Source organism: Triticum urartu, chromosome 7A (assembly GCF_056163025.1).
Source record: "Triticum urartu cultivar PI428250 chromosome 7A, HENAU_Tu73, whole genome shotgun sequence".
Classification (NCBI taxonomy): domain Eukaryota; kingdom Viridiplantae; phylum Streptophyta; class Magnoliopsida; order Poales; family Poaceae; genus Triticum; species Triticum urartu.
In genome coordinates, this window is record NC_141879.1 from 125,375,827 (window position 1) to 125,399,460 (window position 23,634).

The 23,634-nt window shown below is 42.5% G+C and overlaps 1 protein-coding gene across 1 annotated transcript; it reads right to left on the reverse strand.

Annotated features, from left to right (window-relative positions):
* Positions 1 to 3,987: 3,987 nt before the first annotated feature.
* LOC125523723 (uncharacterized) lies at positions 3,988 to 14,386 on the reverse strand. Its single transcript, XM_048688786.2, has 6 exons — positions 14,220 to 14,386; positions 13,171 to 13,269; positions 5,526 to 6,158; positions 5,290 to 5,412; positions 5,041 to 5,157; positions 3,988 to 4,955 (listed from the first exon to the last, which is right to left on the reverse strand). Exons 2-6 carry the CDS (start codon positions 13,252 to 13,254, stop codon positions 4,305 to 4,307), a joined length of 1,608 nt encoding a protein of 535 aa, XP_048544743.2. The 5' UTR covers positions 13,255 to 13,269; positions 14,220 to 14,386; the 3' UTR covers positions 3,988 to 4,304.
* Between the last annotated feature and the right edge of the window lie 9,248 nt (positions 14,387 to 23,634).

The window sequence follows — 23,634 nt, forward strand, 5'->3', positions numbered from 1 at the left end:
TAATTTTCGTAAACGACATCTTTTACGGACAGGGAGTTGTTGGAGTTTTTCTAATCCATGTTGCATCCATGAAGTTGTAGTCCCTTATGTATTAGTTGCAGGACTTTCAATTTGGAGATTGCCCGGATGATTGATTCCTTAACAGAGGAGTTCACTTCTCCGCCAAGCATGCTTACAACCTCCTATTGCTAGAAGACTTCAGTGACCAGAACGGTTCTACCATTTGGTCGTCCGTAGTGCCCAACAAAGTTAGCATCTTTGTTTGTCTGCTTTTCCGAGACTAAAGTTACAAGCCCATGTTTGAACGTTTCCAGTGCGCACCAGACACACAACTACAAGAGGAGAGCCCATCACATCCAAAAAGACTAGGCTGAATGGAGGATGGCACTCACCCTTATAAGGTGCTCCTAGCCTCCTCCCATAACCAAAGTGGGACTAAAGTCACTAGCAACGTCCAATGACCTAGCAATCTAACACCCCATCCCCCTGGGAAGGCCCCCAGGTGGGCATGGTGGCCCTAGCTTTGATACCACCATTAACAATCTACTCTATTAATTCACTCAGTTGGAATCCAATTTATTAGCAATACAAAGGAGAATTCCAAGGAGTTTAGGGAAGAAGAGAGAGAGAGAGAGAGAGAGAGAGAGAGAGAGAGAGAGAAGGAACTGGTCGCTGCAAGTCTAATTCCTAATCAATCGATGCCCCCTCATCCTCACACGCCACCCACACATATGTTGTTCTGGCGGCCAAGCATCGGGTCTACTCCGCCTCTGAGATGCGTGGGTTGGCCCTCTTCTCTCTCTTGCTCATCCTGGCAGCTAGGGCCCACCCGCCTTCAGTCACTGGCCTCAACACAGTGCCATCCTGGTGTATTGGGGTGCTAACAGTTAGACACCCAAGTAAACCTACCACAAGCATATCATCGACTCCAGCACCCGCCCTGCGTTTCTGCCACCTCAAGAGTCCACATCACACTTATCATGTGATGCCCCTATCCCTTAGGGTTTGGCATAGGACCCCAACTGCACCAGGATGACGACATCAATTGCCTTTGGGACTTTGAGCGGATGCTCATACCTCTACAAGAAGTTTGGCACTGCATCAACCATCTCGTGGAAACTCTGGGACAATAGGAATGCAATGTTCTTTGATAACATCTACCAACACAACACTACTGCGATAAAAAATATTATGATGACTTCACTTTATGGGCTCATCGGTTTAGAGAAACAAGCCGTAAGGTTATTGACGACTCTTGGTGATTTTACTCCCTCCATTCTTTTTCACTCCGCATATGAAAAAAAATTAGTAAATTTATTGGGCACTATGGAAAAGCAGGCAAACAAAGATGTTAACTTTACATGAAATAATTTGGTCATCCATAGTTCCCAACAAGTTACTAAGATTGTTGACAACTCTTGGCGATTGTACTCGCTTTGTAAAATTTGACCATATTAATATGAATAAATATCAACATCTACATCACTAAAGGTATACAGTATCAAAAGTAAATACATGACGGATCTAATGATATTGATTCTGTATTGTGAATGTTGATATTATTTCTATAAAGTTGGTTAAACTTGATGAAATTTGACTTCAGAAAAATCTTATATGGAAAGTAAAAAGGGCCGGAGAGAGTACCTATCTTTAGGTGTAAACGTGGCTATGTAACATACATGGCCTTTGGAAAAAAAACAGCATATTACGCTTGCCACCATGTGCAATGCACCGATTGCTAGTGAGGGAAAAGATATTGAAAACACTTATCTACTTTTAGTTTTAAATAATGTGACTGCGTTGGAGAACGAGTACCTATAAATATATGTTGACGTACACAATTTCCCCGGAACACACCAAAAAATTTGTAGACCAGACCACAAACATGTGTTGATCCATTTGAAAAACCGCCATTCGGTTCTTACAACAAAACATAAGCAAAAATAACGAGAGAGAAATAACTCAGCGCAAGGCTACATTACATGCTCAGGAATCATGATACACGGCGCAGCATATAGCTCGTGTCGTTGCCATCAACCCTGCGCAAGGCTACGACGCTGCAGCCAACGCCTTGTGCTGTTACCATCAAGCAAGCAGGTATAAATTAAGTCAATGTTTTGGTAGGGCAGTGGACCACACGCAGCTTCAGCTAGAGTAAAGCGCACCGGTTAGTTATTTTTGTGTTGCTGTCAAGCCGAGCATGCGGACGTTTCATGCTACATGCATCATTTGGCCCACAAACCGGGGCACAAAAGCAGGCTGAAGAATTGACCATGCTTAGGATGCCGGGAGCAACGATCAACATCATGATCTGGAGTGGATGGCAAGGAGGTTAGGAACAAGCAAGAATATGTGCTTCAGGAGTGGTAGGCCTGTATGAATCCATGGACCATGGGATTAGGGGTAGAGGTCAAAAGAGGAAAAGGGTCCTGGACTCCTGGGCCAAAGGTCAAATATGTTAGTGTCAAGTCACACGGCAGTAGTAGCTTAAAAGAGTGGGCAGCACATGAACACAATTGGGAGGTGAGCAGTCGAGAGAAAATAGTCAAGGAATCTCCATGATTTTGTTTACAAGGGCACCAGATTTTCAGCGCCTTGATAGCGATTACACGTCGCAAATCAAGTGCACCAGCTTTAATTTCTGTTCTCTATCAACTTGCAATTTTTCTTTCAAAATTAAGGAGGTCAAATTCCGGCTTCTACTCCCTCTGTCTCATAATATAAGAGCGTTTTTGACACTACTCTTATACCATGGGACGACACTACTTTTATACTACTATAGGACGGAGGGAGTACATCATAGTGACGCACAATCATCTCAACTTGCGGTTAAGCTGTTGGAAAAAAAGAAGACAGAGGACGCGGACACTCACATAGTACACGTCCTGCTAATACTAATTACGCATTGCAAGTCAAGTGCACGATCGAGTTTAATTTCTATGCTCTAGCTTTCAACTTACACCCCAAAAGAAAAACCTCCAGCCTCGATCTGCATCATACTGGTGATCTTGGAAGAAGAGGATAGAGGGAGCCATAGAATTCAGCGCTTCTGCAAAGTCAGAGTAAACAAGAACTGGGAGCGAGAGCTCTCATCTTGCTCGTGAACCGTGAGCCCATGACAGTGATCATGAGCTCGACGTGTCATGGCCAGTGTTAAGTTCTTTCTGCCGGTAGTCCCCACCTGTCAGGACCATGCATCGATCCCATCCCTCACTGGATCCTTTCTCAAAGTCTCATCCCGTCCATCGCGTAGCTCTAGCTCGATGTAAGTAGTAGTAGAGCATATTCACTGACTAACAAACAACCTGGCATTTGACCGGATCCCCAGAAGGCAATGCAGATCGTTAGCGTTGTTACTACACTACACTAGTGTGAGTAGTACAGTACTACTCACTGGCCTTTTTGTCGGCGTGGGGATGAGCCTTGCCCTCTCTCTTTTGTTTTTTGTTTCTCGTCGATCTGCTTTTGAGAATCGAGACCAAGGGAAGGGGGGGAGAAGAAGGGCAAGGCACATGCATCACTTTAATCTGTATATTCGTATGTCTAACCACCTGGTCGACCTGTCTATTACTTGTACTACTACTGGTAGCACATGAGGAGAGGTTAGTGGTACTTGGTACTTGGTAGTTGAGAGAAATGGCCACGAATTGCCGTGACGGTCGAGTCGGACGAAGAAGCTTTCTATTATGCTCAATGTATATAAACCAAGAAAAATTTAAGACTCTTGTTTTTTTTAGGAAAAATCTATGCATGTGTTTTCTGAAGTTCTTTTATTTTCAGGGAAAGGTGCAGACAAGGAAAAAGTTCCTTGGTGATGTCTGAGGACGGGACAATACTGATAAAAATGGTACTATCAAGTCGAGAGATTAACAACTTCCTAAAAGTGACGTTATTATCAGAGTCCTCTAACCTCTGAGACGTAAAAAAAAAACTGTAACAAGAAGCACAAGAGCAGAATGAGTAGAGCATGTGATTTCAGGGTTCAGATCCACATCCATCAGGCAGAATAACATTGCAGTTCGAGAGAATACAACTTCCAACAAAATTTTACAACAATATTCTCTATAGTCCACCAAACCATGTACTTCACTCTTTTAGAACGACAAGATAACTTCAGCCATTTTGATTGTCAGGCTTCAGCTAGCAACAGAGCAGGATAATTCCAGTACAAATTTTGCAAAAGCACCCAACCGAATCGTTCAGGATTTGGGATTAGTTCTCATGCATTCTGGTATCGATGCAGAAACCTGGGGAGGTTTGGGGTTTAGGACCTGTTTTGCAAAATCATTACCAGCCCGACGTTTCTATTTGTCTCCGCAAGCTGAATTTCTGGTTTTCTGAATTTTCAGGGGCCTAGAGGATTCAGATTCAGAATCAATGTAAGCAGCGAGGTCAATGTGCCTCTTGGAGGCCCTGGAGCATTCAGCAGCAGAAATTTGATTGCTTTCTGGGTGTCCACCTTCAGTACCAGCTGACGGCGGATCCTCCGTACCAAAATCTTGTTCACTTGACATGGCAACAGCTTGGTCAGCGACGAGGGCACCAAAAGGTGTATCCCTCATAACAGATCCTCCATGGTGGCCTAATTGCAGCAGGACATTAACCACATCTTCATCAGTTGGGTCGTAATGAAATATATCACCACCACCAGTGCTCTCTACCGTACCCAGTGCTGGACCCACTGAAGGATTGTGAAACTCTGCATCTATAACTGTTTGGAGCGCTGTGGCGGATACACCATCCCGCATTGTGCATTTCTGTGAGTTACATTCCTTGCAGGTGAGTTCATTGACTGGTGGTGCTGAAGATGATGAAGCTCTGTTATTGACCTGGTTCTGAATAGTTTCAACCATTGTGCACATCTGCTTTGCAAGGACAGGCTGTAGTGCATTAAGGCATGCATCCATTGACGTCTTGTAAAATTCGGCGCACATCTCCTTCATCTTTGCCCTGAACTGAGACATGAAAATCATGACACATTGTTAGAAAAGAGTAGAGACAGCACATTGTTAGAAAACAGTAGATACTCCATATACTCACATCATCATCAGATGGGATAAGTCCGTCGATGAACTGAGCAACTCCATTTGGCAAAGAATGAGACGATGGAGTACATGATGGCTTTTCCATGAAACATGTTTTAGTTATGTCTTTGAACTGAAAAAGGGAAACCCAAAATGAGCAAGGTGAGTAAAAAAGGACAAAAAAAAATCTGAGAAGCATAGAGAAACATGGAAACAGAAAAGAAAAAAAGAGATGGAAAAAGACATACAGAGAGTTTTAACTAACCTTTAGTTGTGCAAAATTTATATTGTCAAACGCGCTGATGGCTTTATCATCCCAAGCTGGTAACCGTGGGATGCAGTTGCGAATCTTTGTTCCTTTTAGATCGAGATAATCAAAGAACATTACCTACACCATGTCCATTACAAAAAGCATATATCAAGGAAAAACATCCACCTTCAAGAAATGATAATAAATTAAAGAATGCACATAGAAGATTTATGTAAGCGACAATAACTCACCAAAGGAATCATCAAGCATCCTCCAAGAGAGATAGACTGCTCTTTACCTTTCATGGTTGGCTTGGACAAGGAGATCTGAAACTGTCTGATCTTTTCCACTAACCAGTCTAATGCAAAGCTGCACCAGTCATAGCTGGCGATATCATCAGTCTCAACAATGCCATTGAAGTAGTCTGGGCTCGCACAGGAGTGGCTGGTTGGACACAGGAAGGTTGACAATAAAATGAGCATGAAGATTCTAAGGAACTTCTCATCAGGGAGGTCATCGGACAATAACTTCATCAAGTGTGAAATGCTAGGCCCAGTAGAATGTATTCCGGTGTCTTCAGCAATGACCCTCCTGGCCTCACTTGTTGCTATCTTGTCAATTAACCGGCCACCCAACGGTATGCCAAGAATCTGGTGGACTGTGAAAGGGTTTATCTCAAAGCTGCCAACATTTGGAACATTTACAGTTCGACTGTCACAATCAAACCAGATCGCTAGGCGAACTCCCAAATCCCTTGGCAACTGAGAGCAATTAATATCCAGCATTGTTCCAAATCTGCGAGCCCTGACCAAGTCCCTCTGTCTAGGAGTCAACTTCTTAATGATAGTCCGGATTTTTGGAAGAGATAACTTCGTGGTGATGGCCTGCACGGAGGGGGGGAATTTTCTTTAAGAAAGAAAGAGAGCTTATAGTAAAGAAAAAGAAAAGGCATAACCACCTGGCCTAGGGCTTTCCACTGCACAAAAAATCAAATCTTGTATAATCGTCACTGACTTTAGATCACCGTTGACAAAAAAATGTTCATACGGTTTACAGTTACCTAATCCTAGTTTTTTTAGATGTTGCAGCCAAAGTCTTATTGAAAATGTTTTGACATTGACTGTGTCTAGAATGGCAGCTGCAAGGGGGCCGTACAGAGAAGATAAAATGAATACAATAACGTTCGTTGCACAAAAATGCCATGTATTGTTTTTCGATGCCCAGCCTGATAGGGTCCCCTAGTGGACTTACTGAAGCTGCGTATGTTCCCAATAAACTCAAATTAGAGATATTTATGTGCCCCAAAAAATAGTGATGGAGGTGAGGAGGCCAAAGTCCTGATTGCTACAATGGCGATGAATGCTGTGTTGGGCATTGAACATGCTAGAGTGGAGAAACTTCATTTGTGCAGGACGTATGTGCGCAGGACAACCATTGTCCAATTTTGAACATACATGACTTCCATGCAAATAATAGCAGAAGACTATAAGAGGTGGAGTCCGGCTGAATGGAAAATTGTGAAGGCTTGCAAATAATAGCAGAAGACTATAAGAGGTGGAGTCCGGCTGCATGGAAAATTGTGAAGGCTTGTTTTGTTCGGTTCCGAAGAAAGAATCAAGGAAGAGATACAAAGAATTCCTATTCCTAAACCTTCACGTGGCCATCAGAAAATGTAGAACAACACCTTCACGTGGACATCAGAAAATGTGGAACAACAACAACTCATAGGGGCAGGCTAGAGTTGAAACCCATAAGATCTCGAAACCAACTCATGGTTCTGGCACATGGATAGCTAACTTCACACACCCCTGTCCATGGCTTGTTCAAATAGCAAGCGATAAAAATAAGTTTAGAGTTAATGTTTCTTTCTCTTCTAGGTAAAGAGAAGAACTGCAAGACTGGCACGAGGATTAAGATGGCGCATGGAGTCCAAGCTTTACTTGTTAGGTTCAGTTAGTAGTAGTAGCAAAATCTTTAAATTAGACATAAGATTGCTTCTTTCCATGTTGGTATGTGAGAGTTCCATATCGGTCAAAACGTGTGGGTCAAGATTAGAAAGTCGGCCGTAAACTATAAACAGCCAAGGTGTGTGCCATGTAAGACATGTTATGTTTGATTAATAGACACCATGTGTTTGTGGGTTAAAGTCCTCTTCTACAGTTCCGGGAAAGCTATGTAAAAATTCCCAAGTTTCAGAATCCATGCATAAGCCTCTCCCGCGGTGTGAGATTACAAGGTGACACTATATGGTCTGTCCATGTTATTCCTTCGATTCGAGGGGTCGGGTGTTGTTTCCTCGGGGATTTGCAAAGACCATTTAAAATCTAGCAACCACTAGTGAGTATGGAGGAGATCAGGAGAGTTCCCGAAAGATTGGGCTAACATTGAATCGAGCCTCTCCTCAAGGTCTGATCCGCATCATAACCAGCAATGGTGGAAACATTATGTATCTTTGTGTCTTTTTCAATCACATCTTTTAAGCACAACGTACACATGTGTTAAGATGGTGCCTTTTGTTTCCATTTTTATTTAACAAAATAAGAAACAGCAAGCTTAGCATTACTTAGAACCTCCCAATTGATCCTACAATGCTAGGTGAATTGTCCCTTTTAGCCTTTGTTTAACCTCAACAATGCGGATGCTATAGGGCTTTGATTAAAAGAAAGGCTTTTTGAGTAATTTAAAGAGAGAAACTAATGTTAGGGAATCAAACCAAGTCCTAGCGAAAAATTTAAAAACTCATCATGATTTTTTGTAGGCAAGGGCGAAAACGGTTGTTCAGTGAAAATCTGGAAACTTTCCCTCCTAACCATCAGATCTAAAATGGATGGATTCTGCGCACAGCAGCTCCGGCATGAGACTCAGCCAAGGCGCGGAGCTGATTTGGACTTTGCAACAATGGTGAACGGTTGGAAGTGAGATTGGATCACTATTGCAGTATTGCCTCTCGGAGTTGCAGATAATACTTTGTTTGAAATCTGTCCCAGGGAGCCAGCTTCTTCCAATCAATCTGAACCCTCGAGAGCTTCTTGCAATCAATTTCAGTTTCAAGGAAATCAGGGGCTACGACTGCAAGCTCCTGAGTAAAAGAACTTGCAGGTCAGTTTAAAGGCAAATAGAGTCTAATTCCAATGAGGTTTCTTAGGTTCTAATAAAACGGCCGAAGTCTGAACTCTGATGTCATGAATCATGATACACAGTAAAAAAAATCAGGTTCATGACAGGATTAGCTCACATTGCCGAACTGACTCTACAACAAGTAGCAAACAAGGGAGAAATTGAGCAGAGATATGAACTCTAGGTGCAGATCTCAACTAATTAAAGAAAGCAACTAAGTTAGTTTTCTGCAGAGGGGTTCCTGAGCCGTCTCATGGTCTGCGGCATGTGGGGGCAGGGGCCTGCTGTGGTGTCCCTCGGAAGTAGTCGAGAGAGCGAGCCAGCAAGGGCGTGTGCAGCAAGGAAGATCACATATTGTTTTGAAATCCCCCGCCATGTAGCACTTGCTCGCCAGCCATCGCCACTTTCAAGAATTGCCATTCTGCGAGTTGGCCGGGCATCAAGACATAGCCCCAAAAGCAGGACTGGAAAGTGGTGGGCTCAAGCTCATTGCTCGGCGTCGCGAGAGCAGGGTCCCTGTTGAGCTCTGGCGGTGATGTGTTTTGACAGGGATTAGAGCGGATCGGAGGCAGGAGATGAAGTTGTACAACCAGATTAAGACATGTGAGGGGGGTTTTGTGAAGGGTTTTAAGTGGCTAAGGGGTATCCCACCTCTTATGTAATACAGTCATTTTAGATCTGATGGTTAGAAGGGAAAGTTTCCAGATTTTCACTGAACAACAGTTTTCACCCGATACATTGCCTTTTTTGAAAGCTTAGTACATATTTCACAAAAACTTGTGCAGAAAATGGTTTGGTAGCTGTAATGTTTTCATTTGTGTTGGGCTGACCACCTGGCCTAGGGCTTTCCACTGCACAAAAAACGCATAACCCACCTGGCCAAGGGCTTTCCACTGCACAGAAAAGCAAATCCTGTATAATCGTCATTAACTTTAGATCACTGTTGACAAAAAATATTAATATGTTTTCAATTACCTAATCCTAGTTTTTTACAGCCAAAGTTTTATTGAAAATGTTTGACTTTGACTGTGTATAGAATGTCAGCTGCAAGGGGGCTGCAAAGAGTAGACCAAATGAATAAAATAAGGTTCGTTGCACAAAAATGCCATGTATTTCTTTTCGATACCCAACCTGATATAGCGTCCCCTAGTGGACTTACTGAAGCTGTGGGTGCTCCCAATAAACTCAAAATTAGAGTTATTTATGTGCCAAAAAAAATAGTTTAGTGATGGAGGTGAGGAGGCCAAAGTCCTGACTGCTATGATGGCTATGCATGCTGTGTGGTGCATCGAACATGCTAGAGTGAAGAAGACTTCGTTTGTGCATGACGTATACGCAAAGGACAACCAGTTTCCAATTTTGAACATATGTGGCTTCCATGCAAATAGCAGAATACTATAAGAGACAGAATCCAGCTGCATGAAAACTTACGAAGGCTTGATTTTTTCTGTTCCAAAGAAAGAATCAAGGAAGAGATACAAAGAACTCCTATTCCTACACCTTCACGTGGACATTAGAAAATGTGGATCGCTTGTTCAAATAGAAGTGATCAAAATAAGATTAGAGTTATTGCTTATTTTTCTTATAGGTAAAGAGAAGAACTGCAAGACTGACACGAGGTTCTCTCAACTCATTCTCTTTATGCAATTTTGGGTGGAGGCCGCCTATCATGTGAGATTAAGATGGTGCATGGAGCCCAAGCTTTACTTGATAGCTTCATTTAGTAGTAGTAGCAGAATATTTAGATAAGATTGCTTCTTTCCATGTTGGTACGCGAGAATACCTTATCGGTCAAAACGTGTGTGTCAAGATTAGAAAGTCGGCTGTACACTATAAACAGCCAAGGTGTGTACCATGTAAGACAGGTTATATTTGATTAATAGACACCAAGTGTTTTGGGGGTTAAAGTCCTCTTATACAGTTCTGGGAAAGCTATGTAAAAATTCCCAAGTTTCTAGAAGAATCCATGAAAAAGCCTCTACCACAGTGTGAGATTACAAGGTGACACTATATGGTTTGTCCATGTTAATCCTTCGTTTCGAGGGGTCAGTGTGTTGTTTCCTCGGGGATTTGCGAACACCATTTAAAATCTGGCAACTGCTACTTGTTGGTATGTAGGAGAGTGCTGCGAAAGATTGGGCTAACCACGGGCTAACAATGAATCGAGCCTCACCTCAAGGTCTGATCTGCAACAAAACCAGCTATGGCGGAAACATTATGTATATTTGTGTATTTTTCAATCACGTCTCTTAAGCACAACATACACATCTGTTAAGATGGTGCCTTCTGTTTCAATTTTTTATTCAACAAAATAAGAAACAACAAGCTTAGCATTACTTAGTACCTCAGTTGACCTTATGATGTTAGGTGAATTGTCCCTTTTAGCCTTTGTTTAAACTCAACGATGCGGATGCTATAGGGCTTTGATTAAAAATAAGTCTTTTGAGTATTTTAAAGAAGAGAAAAACTAATGAGAGGACGCAAACTAAGTCCTAGCGAAAAATGTAAAAAACACATCTTGATTTTTTGAAAGCACAATAGATATTTCCCATTAGCTTGTAAATGGCTGATAGCTGCAGTTTTCATTCGTGTCATCTGACAAAAACAAGAAGCCTTTCAAAATATGGTGTGTTGGAAGATGCAAACTAATTTTTTTGAGACTTGGTTTGGGAGTGATCAACACCAAGATAATGAATTGGTGTCTTATTGAAAAGTGGGCATGGAAAATTAACTGGTCAAGGGGGCCTCTGGCTTCAGATATTTAGGAATAAATACCTTCCGAACAAGGGGATTGAGATTAATGCAAATGTGAAGCAGACGCAATTTGCAAAAGCTGTTGTGAAAGTCCAACACCTTCTCGGGTTGGGGTCGAGATTTCAGGTTGGCAATGGGCAACTGGCTCAATTTCGGTGGAATGTTTGGATTAGGGACATGCCTCTATGAGAATCATACCCTAGGCTCTTCGCCGTCAGCGATGCCCCAGACGCCAGGGTGGCAGATATGTGGGATGGTAGTTGTTGGAAACCAGGGTTTAGGCGATCTCTAGGCCACATGGAAGCAACGGATTGGCAAAGCCTTAGGCGCGACTTGGAGAGTGTCCATATTAATCAGGACAGGGACGAGGTATCTTCGCGTCTTGAGCTGTCCAGTTTTTTTTCACGGACTCTATACCGAGAGATATTTAAGGCAGTACCTAGGTGGGACGCGTGTGGGCTGTGGAAGGCTAGGATTCTGGCTAAGGCCAAGATTTTCCTCTAGCAAGTGGCTGGAATCAAATCCCCGGCCGTGACCAAGTTCTTAGGCGACATGGTCCGGGTAATGGAAAGTGTATGTGGTGCGGCAACGATGAGTCGTGCAACCTTATTCTTTTTCGCTGCATCGTGGCTCGATTTATGTGGAGTGTTATTCGGGATGCCACGGGATGCTCGTGGAACCCTGCCGGATTTGCGGACTTTCATCGTCTTATTCAACGTATGGATGGCTCGCAACAAAGCATTGATGGCGGGACACGTTTTTAAAGACTCGAGTGATCTTGTGTACAAAAATGTCGTGTTGTTGTAGCTATGGAGACTCTTGGGGCGTTCGCGGGATTGGCAGCGTCTTGATCTTTTTATCAGTAGGATTCGCTCAAGGTGCCAAGTCCTTCGAGCCACTTCTTGACGAAACCACAATGGCTAGGGAGTAAGCCTCGCGCGTGCTGGAGGTGGTGTTGAAGGTCCGAGTGTGACCGCTTTGTTCTTCTTCTCGTTATTCGCATGCACTGTGTCACTATGTCTTGCCTGCGGCCTTGTATCGAAACTTTTTTAGCTTCTCTCGTACTCGAACTTGTTGTTCACTTGTAAGAGCCTCATTTTAAGGCTAGGCAATCGCCTCTCTTTTAAATAAAACTTGGTTGGTAAACTTTTGGAAGCTCATTTCATAAGATTTTAAAAGCTCATAAAAATACTTGAAATGCATCAACTTTGTGAAAGTACATCTTTTTTAAGTGAATCTGAAAATGTTGAAAGCTCACTACATAATTTCTGAAAAGCATATCCAACAGTAGTTGACTGTTGCATCTTTTCTATTTCTTTGTTGTTGAGCATGAAACAGTAGATCTAGACTTTCAGAAACTGGTGTGTGGGAAGATGTGTGAATTTTTGCTCGAAAATGATTAGCAAATATCCAAAAATACGTCTCGTATTTTTTTTAAAGCTCTTCCCCCAAAAAAAGTCAATCGCTGATTTCTTTAAGTACATCTCCAAATTTTGGGAACATCTCGAAACAATTTTCTGAGACTGCAAAATAATCAGAAAAGCGAAGAAAAAAAGGAATAGTACAAAAGCGGTTCCCGAAATTTCACAATTAGCATCCCGTTTTCACCAAGGATTTTTTTAGAAAGAAGGCCCTACCCATTTTAAAAGTGAACAATTAAGAAAAAGCAGCACACAATCATTTGTGTGGCTTCTCTGCTCACTAGTAAAGTAGTAATACGCTTCCCAATCGAACTAAAACCACTTGTTGTTACTCAGCCTAACTCTCCCACCAATGATGAATTCAGTTTATTCATGTATCATGTAAAATTCCACATAAAGTACCCATCATTGTACAAATACAGGAAATGTTTCACATGCAAAAGAATGTTTGCATAAACACCAGTTGAACATGTATATATGTATATATATGTATGTGTGTCTATATATATATATATATATATATATATATATATATATATATATATATATATTCTAAAGCGACCGTAAACTTATGTCCTAGGGCTGAATAACACACAGAGCATACCTTGCCATGTATCACATCACCTATAGTCTCTCGTGATCTGCTTGAGCGACTATCGGACGCACCAGTAAATCTTAGATGCACCATCTTGTGTTGCGCCCTCTGTTTCAAGAAATAAAGGAGTTCAGGAAACAAGACTATATTAAGTATGTATTATATTCCTGCCATAACGAAGATTCATGGGAATTTTGCCCAAAACATGCATTGTTTGGAATCTGATTACTCGTGGGCTGAGATCGCCAAACATCTAATTACTCATGAGGAAGTTTTCTAGCTACAGGTCACTGCTCAGGAGAAAGCCAGCCGTTCCTTTCCAGCAGCCACATTGGGCTGTCAGATTTCCATTTCAGACATTATGCCGACTTGTGCTGGCTCTCAAAACTGAAACGAGGACAAAAAGAAGAACTTACCACAAACAGAGGTTTAAATCAACTTTTTATAAGAATTCACACCACCTTTCAACAAATCTGAACTGTAGGCCACGAGATTTCAGACAAAATAAATGAAACTGTACTTCAAAATACATGAAGTTTCAGAAATTTAGGATGAACTTTCAGAAGAAGCAAAAAACATTTTTAGCAAACTTATCATGCTAACTTCCAGCAATGTTTTAGCAGATTTCCAGAGATCCGGGCCCCAATTTCTCAATAAAACAGTATGCACCAAAATTCAACAGACTTTCAACTTTCCACTAATGCACTTGCAACTTCCTGCTAATGTCAGACACTGGATCCACCAAAAAATCGAGATCTCAACAACCGATTGCCAGATCTCGGTGAAATTAACCGCAGCTTTGTACCAAAAAGACAACAAATCGCACGAGAATTCAGAGGTAATTAAACCCTAGATCTTGCTGTCTTTCCTCCTCTTGCGGTGCCAGGGTGGAAACGAGACGGCCCCCTTCGTGACAGGAACAGCGTAGGCGCAAGGCCGCTGCCTCGACGGCTCCCGCTCTCGTCGGAGACGAGCGGCAGCAGCCGGAAAGGTCGGTGGCAGAACCAGTGTGTGTTGTGTTTGTGGGTTGGTGAGTGGGGTGGGATCACGGTGTGTACCTAGATCCGGCGCAGCGGGAGCGGTGGCGCCCCGTGACAGGGGCGGCGCCGGCGGCTGGAGCTGCCGCGGCGGCGTGGTTGGGCGGTGCAGAGGAAAGCAGGTGGAGAAGTGGAGATGCGAGCGAGGGAGGTGGATGCGAAATGGAAAGCGTGACACACACAAGTGAAATGCGCCCGAGGGTTTGCCGCTTGGGGCTTGATAAATATTTATTATTTAATAACATAATCGAGCATAATATCTTCTTTCTACCTGTAAGTATAAGTACAAAATACTCCACTTTAATGCGTGTTAGAGATATACTGTATATATCTATCTATCTCTATTATTAAAGCCATGCAAAAAAAATCTCCATTGTTAAAGGTGTATACATACGTCGTTTCGTCCAGCCATCCCACCTCTGGGTCGATTGGCATCCCCCCTCCATCGATATTCCTTGAACGGAACCCACCTCCCGCTTTTGGTTTTTCAAGGCTTCCCTAGCCTCAACCTCTCACGACCACACAGACAGCGCACAAAAAAACCAACCGAAAAACCCGTCTGAAACATACGGATGTGTCCCTCCTTCTCGCTCGAGCGAAACCTACGCACTCCCTCGATCCAGATGCGTCGTCAGGCAGCCACCCCGTCTCCCAGTCCTACCTCTCGCCTCGCATCGTACCCGGTCTTTTATAGGGTTCCAGTCTTACCTCTACAGCGACTCGTGCTCTCTCGCTATTCACCCACTCTTGCATGCTCTTTGTATTCATTTTATACTCGGTGCCATTAATTTTGTGCGTGTGCTAAGGGAGACATATTTTTTTAGTAAATCAAAGCATAATATCAACCAATGTAGCGACAATGGAAGAGCCATGAAATTAGAAGACATGCTTTTTGAGGAGGTATTCTGCAAACATATTACCAAAGTTGCGGTAGTAAACCAACAGGGCACATGTGTGGATCAAAGCTTGTGTTGTATGGATAAAGCCTTTGTGACTCGATTGACATATTTTCAATGTTTAAATATGCATTCCCGTAGTCGTAGGACAACCTTGCAACTCTCAAACACCTTTATATATTTGGACTTTCGGTGCATCACTCATAAACACAGAGACGGATGAGGTAGTTGGACTAGCACTGATACTGATGGCAAAGACACTGCGTCACTTTGATTTGTAAGATTCTAAAACCTAGAGTTAGGAATAATGTGAAATCCTTCTAAAAGGGAAAATCATTTTGAACATTTGGAGATTTTGGTTTATTTAACTGCATCACAAGCGGAACGGGAGGATTGTTTCCAGGTGGTTTGAGCGAATGGAAACACTCATACAAAATGTAGTGCCAAAGAATTCATAGGGGGGAAATTATGGGATGCAGTCACGCAAATCAAAGAACTCATTTTTGCTAAAACACAAATAGGAACTAATGATTACAGTTCTTCAAGATTTATACAAAATCCTTTGAATGCAGTAGGCCCTTTAAATCTATTCCTAGTGTAATTGAAATAGTTTGTTTCCAATTTTATATCACTAATTGGATAAAAAAAAGCCCTTAGCACACACATACATATAGGCGATGTTGGGGGCAATGGCAAAATATGCGTATAAAAGAGTGGAGAGCAGAAACCAACAGGTCCAGATGGCTGATGTGGATATGGATGCTTCAAGTCTTTCTCATGGCTTTGCTTGGAGGTTGGTCTAACTTGGCACAATATGTTGCGACGAAAAGTCAATCGTGGACTGTAGTTTCTGGAACAACGGTTACCAAGTTAGAGAAAAATCACAAAAAAACAGGAAGAGTGTATGTGGTACTATTTTGATTCTATGGGATACTTAGCACTGGTACATTGCAAAAGATAGTATTCCATCAATGTAACTATATTAGCAAAAAATGCCTTTGTTGGGCTACTGCGTAGAACACCGACAAAACACACCTTGTAATTTTTTAATATTTTTTGCTATGTTAATGAAATGTAAATATATTTCTGTCATGTTAATGGAATGTGCCTTATGCATGCACAATTACCGTAGCTGCTTTATTGTTAGGGATTTATTATTTAATAACAAAATCGAGCATAATATCTTTTTTCTACCCTAAGTATAAGTACAAAATACTCCACTTTAAGGTGTGTTAGAGATCTACAGTATATATCTATCTATCTCTATTATTAAAATAATGCAAACAATCTCTATTATTAAAGGTGTATACGTACGTCGTTTCGTCCTGTCATCCCACCTCTGGGTCGATTGGCCTCCCCTCTCCATCGATATTCCTTGAACCTAACCCACCTCCGCTTTCGGTTTTTCAAGGCTTTCCTCGCCTCAACCTCTCACGACCCCGCAGACAGCGCACAAAATAGCCAACCAGAAAACTCGTCTGAAACATGCGGATGTGTCCCTCATTCTCGCTCGAGCGAAAACTACGCACTCCCTCGATCCATATGCATTGTCAGGCAACCGCACCCTCTCCCATTCCTACCCCTTGCCTCGCATCGTACCCAGTCTTTTATAGGGTTCCAGCCTTACCTATACGACGACTCATGCTCTCTCGCTATTCACCCACTCTGTATGCACTGCGTATTCATGTTAGAGTACATATCTGGTGTACATATCTGGTGAAGTACACATGTTATACTCGTCGCCATTAATTTTGAGTGTGTGCTAAGGGAGACATATATTTTTAGTAAATCGAAGCATAATATCAACCAATGTAGCGAAAATGGAAGAGCCATGAAATTAGAAGACATGCTTTTTGATGAGGTATTTTGCAAACATATTACCAAAGTTGTGGTGGTAAACCAACAGGGCACATGTGTGGATCAAAGCTTGTGTTGTATGGATAAAGCCTCTGGTGACTCGGTTGACATATTTTCAATGTTTAAATATGCATTCCCGTAGTCATAGGACAACCTTGCAACACTCAAATACCTTTATATATTTGGACTTTTGGTGCATCACTCATAAACACAGATGAGGTAGTTGGACTAGCACTGATACTGATGGCAAAGACACTGCGTCAATTTGATTTGTAAGATTCTAAAAACTAGAGTTAGGAATAATGTGAAATCCTTCTAAAAGGGGAAATCATTTTGAATATTTAGAGATTTTGGTTTATTTAACTGCATCACAAGCGGAACGGGAGGATTGTTTCCAGGTGGTTTGAGTGAATGAAAATACTCATACAAAATGTAGTGCCAAAGAATTCATAGGAGAAAAATTATGGGATGCGGTCACACAAATCAAAGAACTCATTTTTGCTAAAAAAATAGGAAAATTTCTAATGATTACAGTTCTTCAAGATTTATACAAAAATCCTTTGAATGCAGTAGGCCCTTTAAATCTGTTGCTAGTGTAATTGAAATAGTTTGTTTCCAATTTTATATCACTAATTGAATAAAAAAGCCCTTAGCACACACATACATATAGGTGATGTTGGGGCCAATGGAAAAATATGCTTATAAAAGAGTGGAGAGTAGAAACCAACAGGTCCAGATGGCTGATGTGGATATGGATGCTCCAAGTCTTTCTCATGGTGTTGCTTGGAGCTTGGTCTAACTTGGCACAATATGTTGCGACGAAAAGTCAATCGTGGACCGTAGTTTCTGGAACAACGGTTACCCAAGGAAGAGAAAAACCACAAAAGAAAAGGAAGAGTGTATGTGGTACTATTTTGATTCTATGGGATACTTAGCATTGGTACATTGCAAAAAGATATTATTCCATCAATGTAAACTATATTAGCAAAAAATGCCTTTGTTGGGCTACTGCGTAGAACACCGACAAAACACACCTTGTAAATTTTTAATATTTTTTGTTATGTTAATGAAATGTAAATATATTTCTGTCATGTTAATGGAATGTGCCTTATGCATGCACAATTACCACCTAGTAGAAGTAAAGAAGTGGAATCCATGGGCAGTGAGTACTTATGAAAGTTGACCACTATAGGTAGCAAATCTGTTGCAAGTACTTCTATAAAAAAGGTGGGAACTTCTGACACTGTCACTAGCAACGCCCAATGACCTAGCAATCTAACACCCCATCCCCCTGGGAAGGCCCCCAGGTGGGCATGGCGGCCCTAGCTTTGATACCAGAGAGAGAGAGAGAGAGGAAGAAGGAAAGTGGTCGCTACAAGTCTAATTCCTGATCAATTGATGCGCCCTCATCCTCACACGCCACCCACACATATGTTGTTCTGGTGGCCAAGCATCGGGTCCACTCCACCCCTGAGATGTGTGGGTTGGCCCTCTTCTCTCTCTTGCTCATCCTTGCAGCTAGGGCCCACCCGTCTTCAGTCACTGGCCTCAGCACAGTGCCATCCCTGTGTATTGGGGTGCTAATAATTAGACACCAGAGTAAACCTACCACAAACATATCATTGATTCCAGCACCCGACGTGCGTTGTCGCCACCCTCAAGAGTCCACATCACACTTATCATGTGATGCCCCTATCCCTTAGGGTTTGGCATGGGACCCCAACTGCACCAGGATGGTGACATCAACTGCCTTTGGGACCTTGAGCGGACACTCATACCACTACAATAATTTTGTCACTCCGTCAACCATCTCGTGGAAACTCTGGGACAACAGGAATGCAATGTTCTTTGATAACATCGACCAACACAACACTACTACAATCAAAAATATTATTGACGACTTCACTTTATGGGCTCATCGGTTTAGAGAAACGAGCCATAAGGTTGTTTCACGACTCTTGGCGATTTTACTCCTTCCGGTCCTTTTTACTCCGCATATGAAAAAAATTAGTAACTTTATTGGGCACTGTGGAAGAGAGGGCAAACAAAGATGTTAACTTTACATGAAATAATTTGGTCATCCATAGTGCCCAACGAAGTTACTAAGTTCATTGACGACTCTTGGCGATTGTACTCCTTTTGTAAAATTTGACCATATTAATATGAAAAAATTATCAACATCTACATCACTAACTAAAGGTATACAGTATCAAAAGTAAATACATGACGGATCTAATGATATTGATTTTGTATTTTGAATGTTGATACTGAAGGAAATATGCCCTAAAGGCAATAATAAAGTTATTATTTATTTCCTTATAATCATGATAAATGTTTATTATTCATGCTAGAATTGTATTAACCGGAAACATAATACATGTGTGAATACATAGATAAACAAAGTGTCACTAGTATGCCTCTACTTGACTAGCTCGTTAATCAAAGATGGTTATGTTTCCTAACCATGAACAATGAGTTGTTATTTGATTAACGGGATCACATCATTAAGAGAATGATCTGATTGACATGACCCATTCCATTAGCTTAGCACCCGATCGTTTAGTATGTTGCTATTGCTTTCTTCATGACTTATACATGTTCCTATAACTATGAGATTATGCAACTCCCATTTACCGGAGGAACACTTTGGGTACTACCAAACGTCACAACGTAACTAGGTGATTATAAAGGAGTACTACAGGTGTCTCCAAAGGTACATGTTGGGTTGGCGTATTTCGAGATTAGGTTTTGTCACTCCGATTGTCGGAGAGGTATCTCCGGGCCCTCTCGGTAATGCACATCACTTAAGCCTTGCAAGCATTGCAACTAAATGAGTTAGTTGCGGGATGATGTATTACAGAACGAGTAAAGAGACTTGCCGGTAATGATATTGAACTAGGTATTGGAATACTGACGATCGAATCTCGGGCAAGTAACATACCGATGACAAAGGGAACAACGTATGTTGTTATGCGGTCTGACCGATAAAGATCTTTGTAGAATATGTAGGAGCCAATATGGGCATCCAGGTCCCGCTATTGGTTATTGACCGGAGACGTGTCTCGGTCATGTCTACATTGTTCTCGAACCCGTAGGGTCCGCACGCTTAAGGTTACGATGACAGTTATATTATGAGTTTATGCACTTTGATGTACCGAAGGTTGTTCGGAGTCCCGGATGTGATCACGGACATGACGAGGAGTCTCGAAATGGTTGAGACGTAAAGATTGATATATTGGAAGCCTATGTTTGGATATCGGAAGTGTTCCGGGTGAAATCGGGATTTTACCGGAGTACCGGGAGGTTACCGGAACCCCCCGGGAGCTATATGGGCCTTAGTGGGCCTTAGTGGAAAAGAAAAGGGGCTGCCCAAGATGGGCTGCGCGCCTCCCTCCCTCCCCTAGTCCTATTAGGACAAGGAGAGGTGGTCGGCCCCCCCTCTCTCTTTTCCCCCTCCGCGAATCCTATTCCAACTAGGATTGGGGGAGGGGGAATCCTACTCCCAGAGGGAGTAGGACTCTCCTGGTGCGCCACCCTTGGCCGGCCAGCCTCCCCCCTCTAGTCCTTTATATACGGAGGCAGGGGCACCCCAGAAACACACAAGTTGATCCACGTGATCTATTCCTTAGCCGTGTGCGGCGCCCCCAGCCACCATAGTCCTCGATAATACTGTAGCGGAGTTTAGGCGAAGCCCTGCTGCTGTAATGCATCAAGATCGTCACCACGCCGTCGTGCTGACGGAACTCTTCCCCGACACTTTGCTGGATCGGAGTCCGGGGATCGTCATCGAGCTGAACGTGTGCTCGAACTCGGAGGTGCCGTAGTTTCGGTGCTTGATCGGTTGGATCGTGAAGACGTACGACTACATCAACCAAACGCTTCCGTTGTCGATCTACTAGGTATGTAGATCACACTCTCCTCTCGTTGCTATGCATCACATGATCTTGCGTGTGCGTAGGAAATTTTTTGAAATTACTACGAAACCCAGCAGTGGCATCCGAGCCTAGGTTATTTATGTTGATGTTATATGCACGAGTAGAACACAAGTGAGTTGTGGGCGATATAAGTCATACTGCCTACCAACATGTCATACTTTGGTTCGGCGACATTGTTGGACGAGACGATCCAGACCAACATTACGCGTACGCTTACGCGAGACCGGTTCCCCCGACGTGCTTTGCACATAGGTGGCTTGCGGGCGACTGTCTCTCCAACTTTAGTTGAACTGAGTATGGCTACGCCCAGTCCTTGCGAAGATTAAAACGGAGTCAAATTGACAAACTATCGTTGTGGTTTTGATGCGTAGGTAAGATTGGTTCTTGCTTAAGCCCGTAGCAGCCACGTAAAACTTGCAACAACAAAGTAGAGGACGTCTAACTTGTTTTTGCAGGGCATGTTGTGATGTGATATGGTCAAGACATGATGCTGAATTTTGTTGTATGAGATGATCATGTTTTGTAACCGAGTTATCGGCAACTGGCAGGAGCCTTATGGTTGTCGTTTTATTGTATGCAATGCAATCGCGATGTAATGCTTTACTTTTATCACTAAGTGGTAGCGATAGTCGTAGAAGCACAAGCTTGGCGAGACGACAACGATGCTACGATGGAGATCAAGGTGTCACGCCGGTGACGATGGTGATCACGACGATGTTTCAGAGATGGAGATCACAAGCACAAGATGATGATGGCCATATCATATCACTTATATTGATTGCATGTGATGTTTATCCTTTTATGCATCTTATCTTGCTTTGATTGATGGTAGCATTATAAGATGATCTCTCACTAAATTATCAAGAAGTGTTCTCCCTAAGTATGCACCGTTGCGAAAGTTCTTCGTGCTGAGACACCACGTGATGATCGGGTGTGATAGGTTCTACGTTCAAATACAACGGGTGCAAAACAGTTGCACACGCGGAATACTCAGGTTATACTTGACGAGCCAAGCATATACAGATATGGCCTCGGAACACGGAGACCGAAAGGTCGAGCGTGAATCATATAGTAGATATGATCAACATAACGATGTTCACCATTGAAAACTACTCCATCTCACGTGATGATCGGTTATGATTTAGTTGATTTGGATCACGTAATCACTTAGAGGATTAGAGGGATGTCTATCTAAGTGGGAGTTCTTTAATTAATTTGATTAACTGAACTTAAATTTATCATGAAACTTAGTACCCGATTAGTATCTTGCTTGTTTATGTTTGATTGTAGATAGATGGCTCGTGCTGTTGTTCCGTTGAATTTTAATGTGTTCCTTGAGAAAGCAAAGTTGAAAGATGATGGTAGCAATTACACGGACTGGGTCCGTAACTTGAGGATTATCCTCATTGCTGCATAGAAGAATTACGTCCTGGAAGCACCGCTGGGTGCCAGGCCTACTGCAGGAGCAACGCCGGATGTTATGAACGTCTGGCAGAGCAAAGCTGATGACTACTCGATAGTTCAGTGTGCCATGCTTTACGGCTTAGAATCGGGACTTCAACGACGTTTTGAACGTCATGGAGCATATGAGATGTTCCAGGAGTTGAAGTTAATATTTCAAGCAAATGCCCGGATTGAGAGATATGAAGTCTCCAATAAGTTCTATAGCTGCAAGATGGAGGAGAACAGTTCTGTCAGTGAGCATATACTCAAAATGTCTGGGTATAATAATCACTTGATTCAATTGGGAGTTAATCTTCCAGATGATTGTGTCATTGACAGAATTCTTCAATCACTGCCACCAAGCTACAAGAGCTTCGTGATGAACTATAATATGCAAGGGATGAACAAGACTATTCCCGAGCTCTTCGCGATGCTGAAAGCTGCGGAGGTAGAAATCAAGAAGGAGCATCAAGTGTTGATGGTCAACAAGACCACTAGTTTCAAGAAAAAGGGCAAAGGGAAGAAGGGGAACTTCAAAAAGAACGGCAAGCAAGTTGCTACTCAAGAGAAGAAACCCAAACCTGGACCTAAGCCTGAAACTGAGTGCTTCTATTGCAAGCAGACTGGTCACTGGAACCGGAACTGCCCCAAGTATTTGGCGGATAAGAAGGATGGCAAGGTAAACAAAGGTATATGTGATATACATGTTATTGATGTGTACCTTACTAATGCTCGCAGTAGCACCTGGGTATTTGATACTGGTTCTGTTGCTAATATTTGCAACTCGAAACAGGGACTACGGATCAAGCGAAGATTGGTTAAGGACGAGGTGACGATGCGCGTGGGAAACGGTTCCAAAGTCGATGTGATCGCAGTCGGCACGCTACCTCTACATCTACCTTCGGGATTAGTATTAGACCTAAATAATTGTTATTTGGTGCCAGCGTTAAGCATGAACATTATATCTGGATCTTGTTTAATGCGAGACGGTTATTCATTTAAATTAGAGAATAATGGTTGTTCTATTTATATGAGTAATATCTTTTATGGTCATGCACCCTTGAAGAGTGGTCTATTCTTGTTGAATCCCGATAGTAGTAACACACATATTCATAATGTTGAAGCCAAAAGATGCAGAGTTGATAATGAGAGTGCAACTTATTTGTGGCACTGCCGTTTAGGTCATATCGGTGTAAAGCGCATGAAGAAACTCCATTCTGACGGACTTTTGGAACCACTTGATTATGAATCACTTGGTACTTGCGAACCGTGCCTCATGGGCAAGACGACAAAAACGCCGTTCTC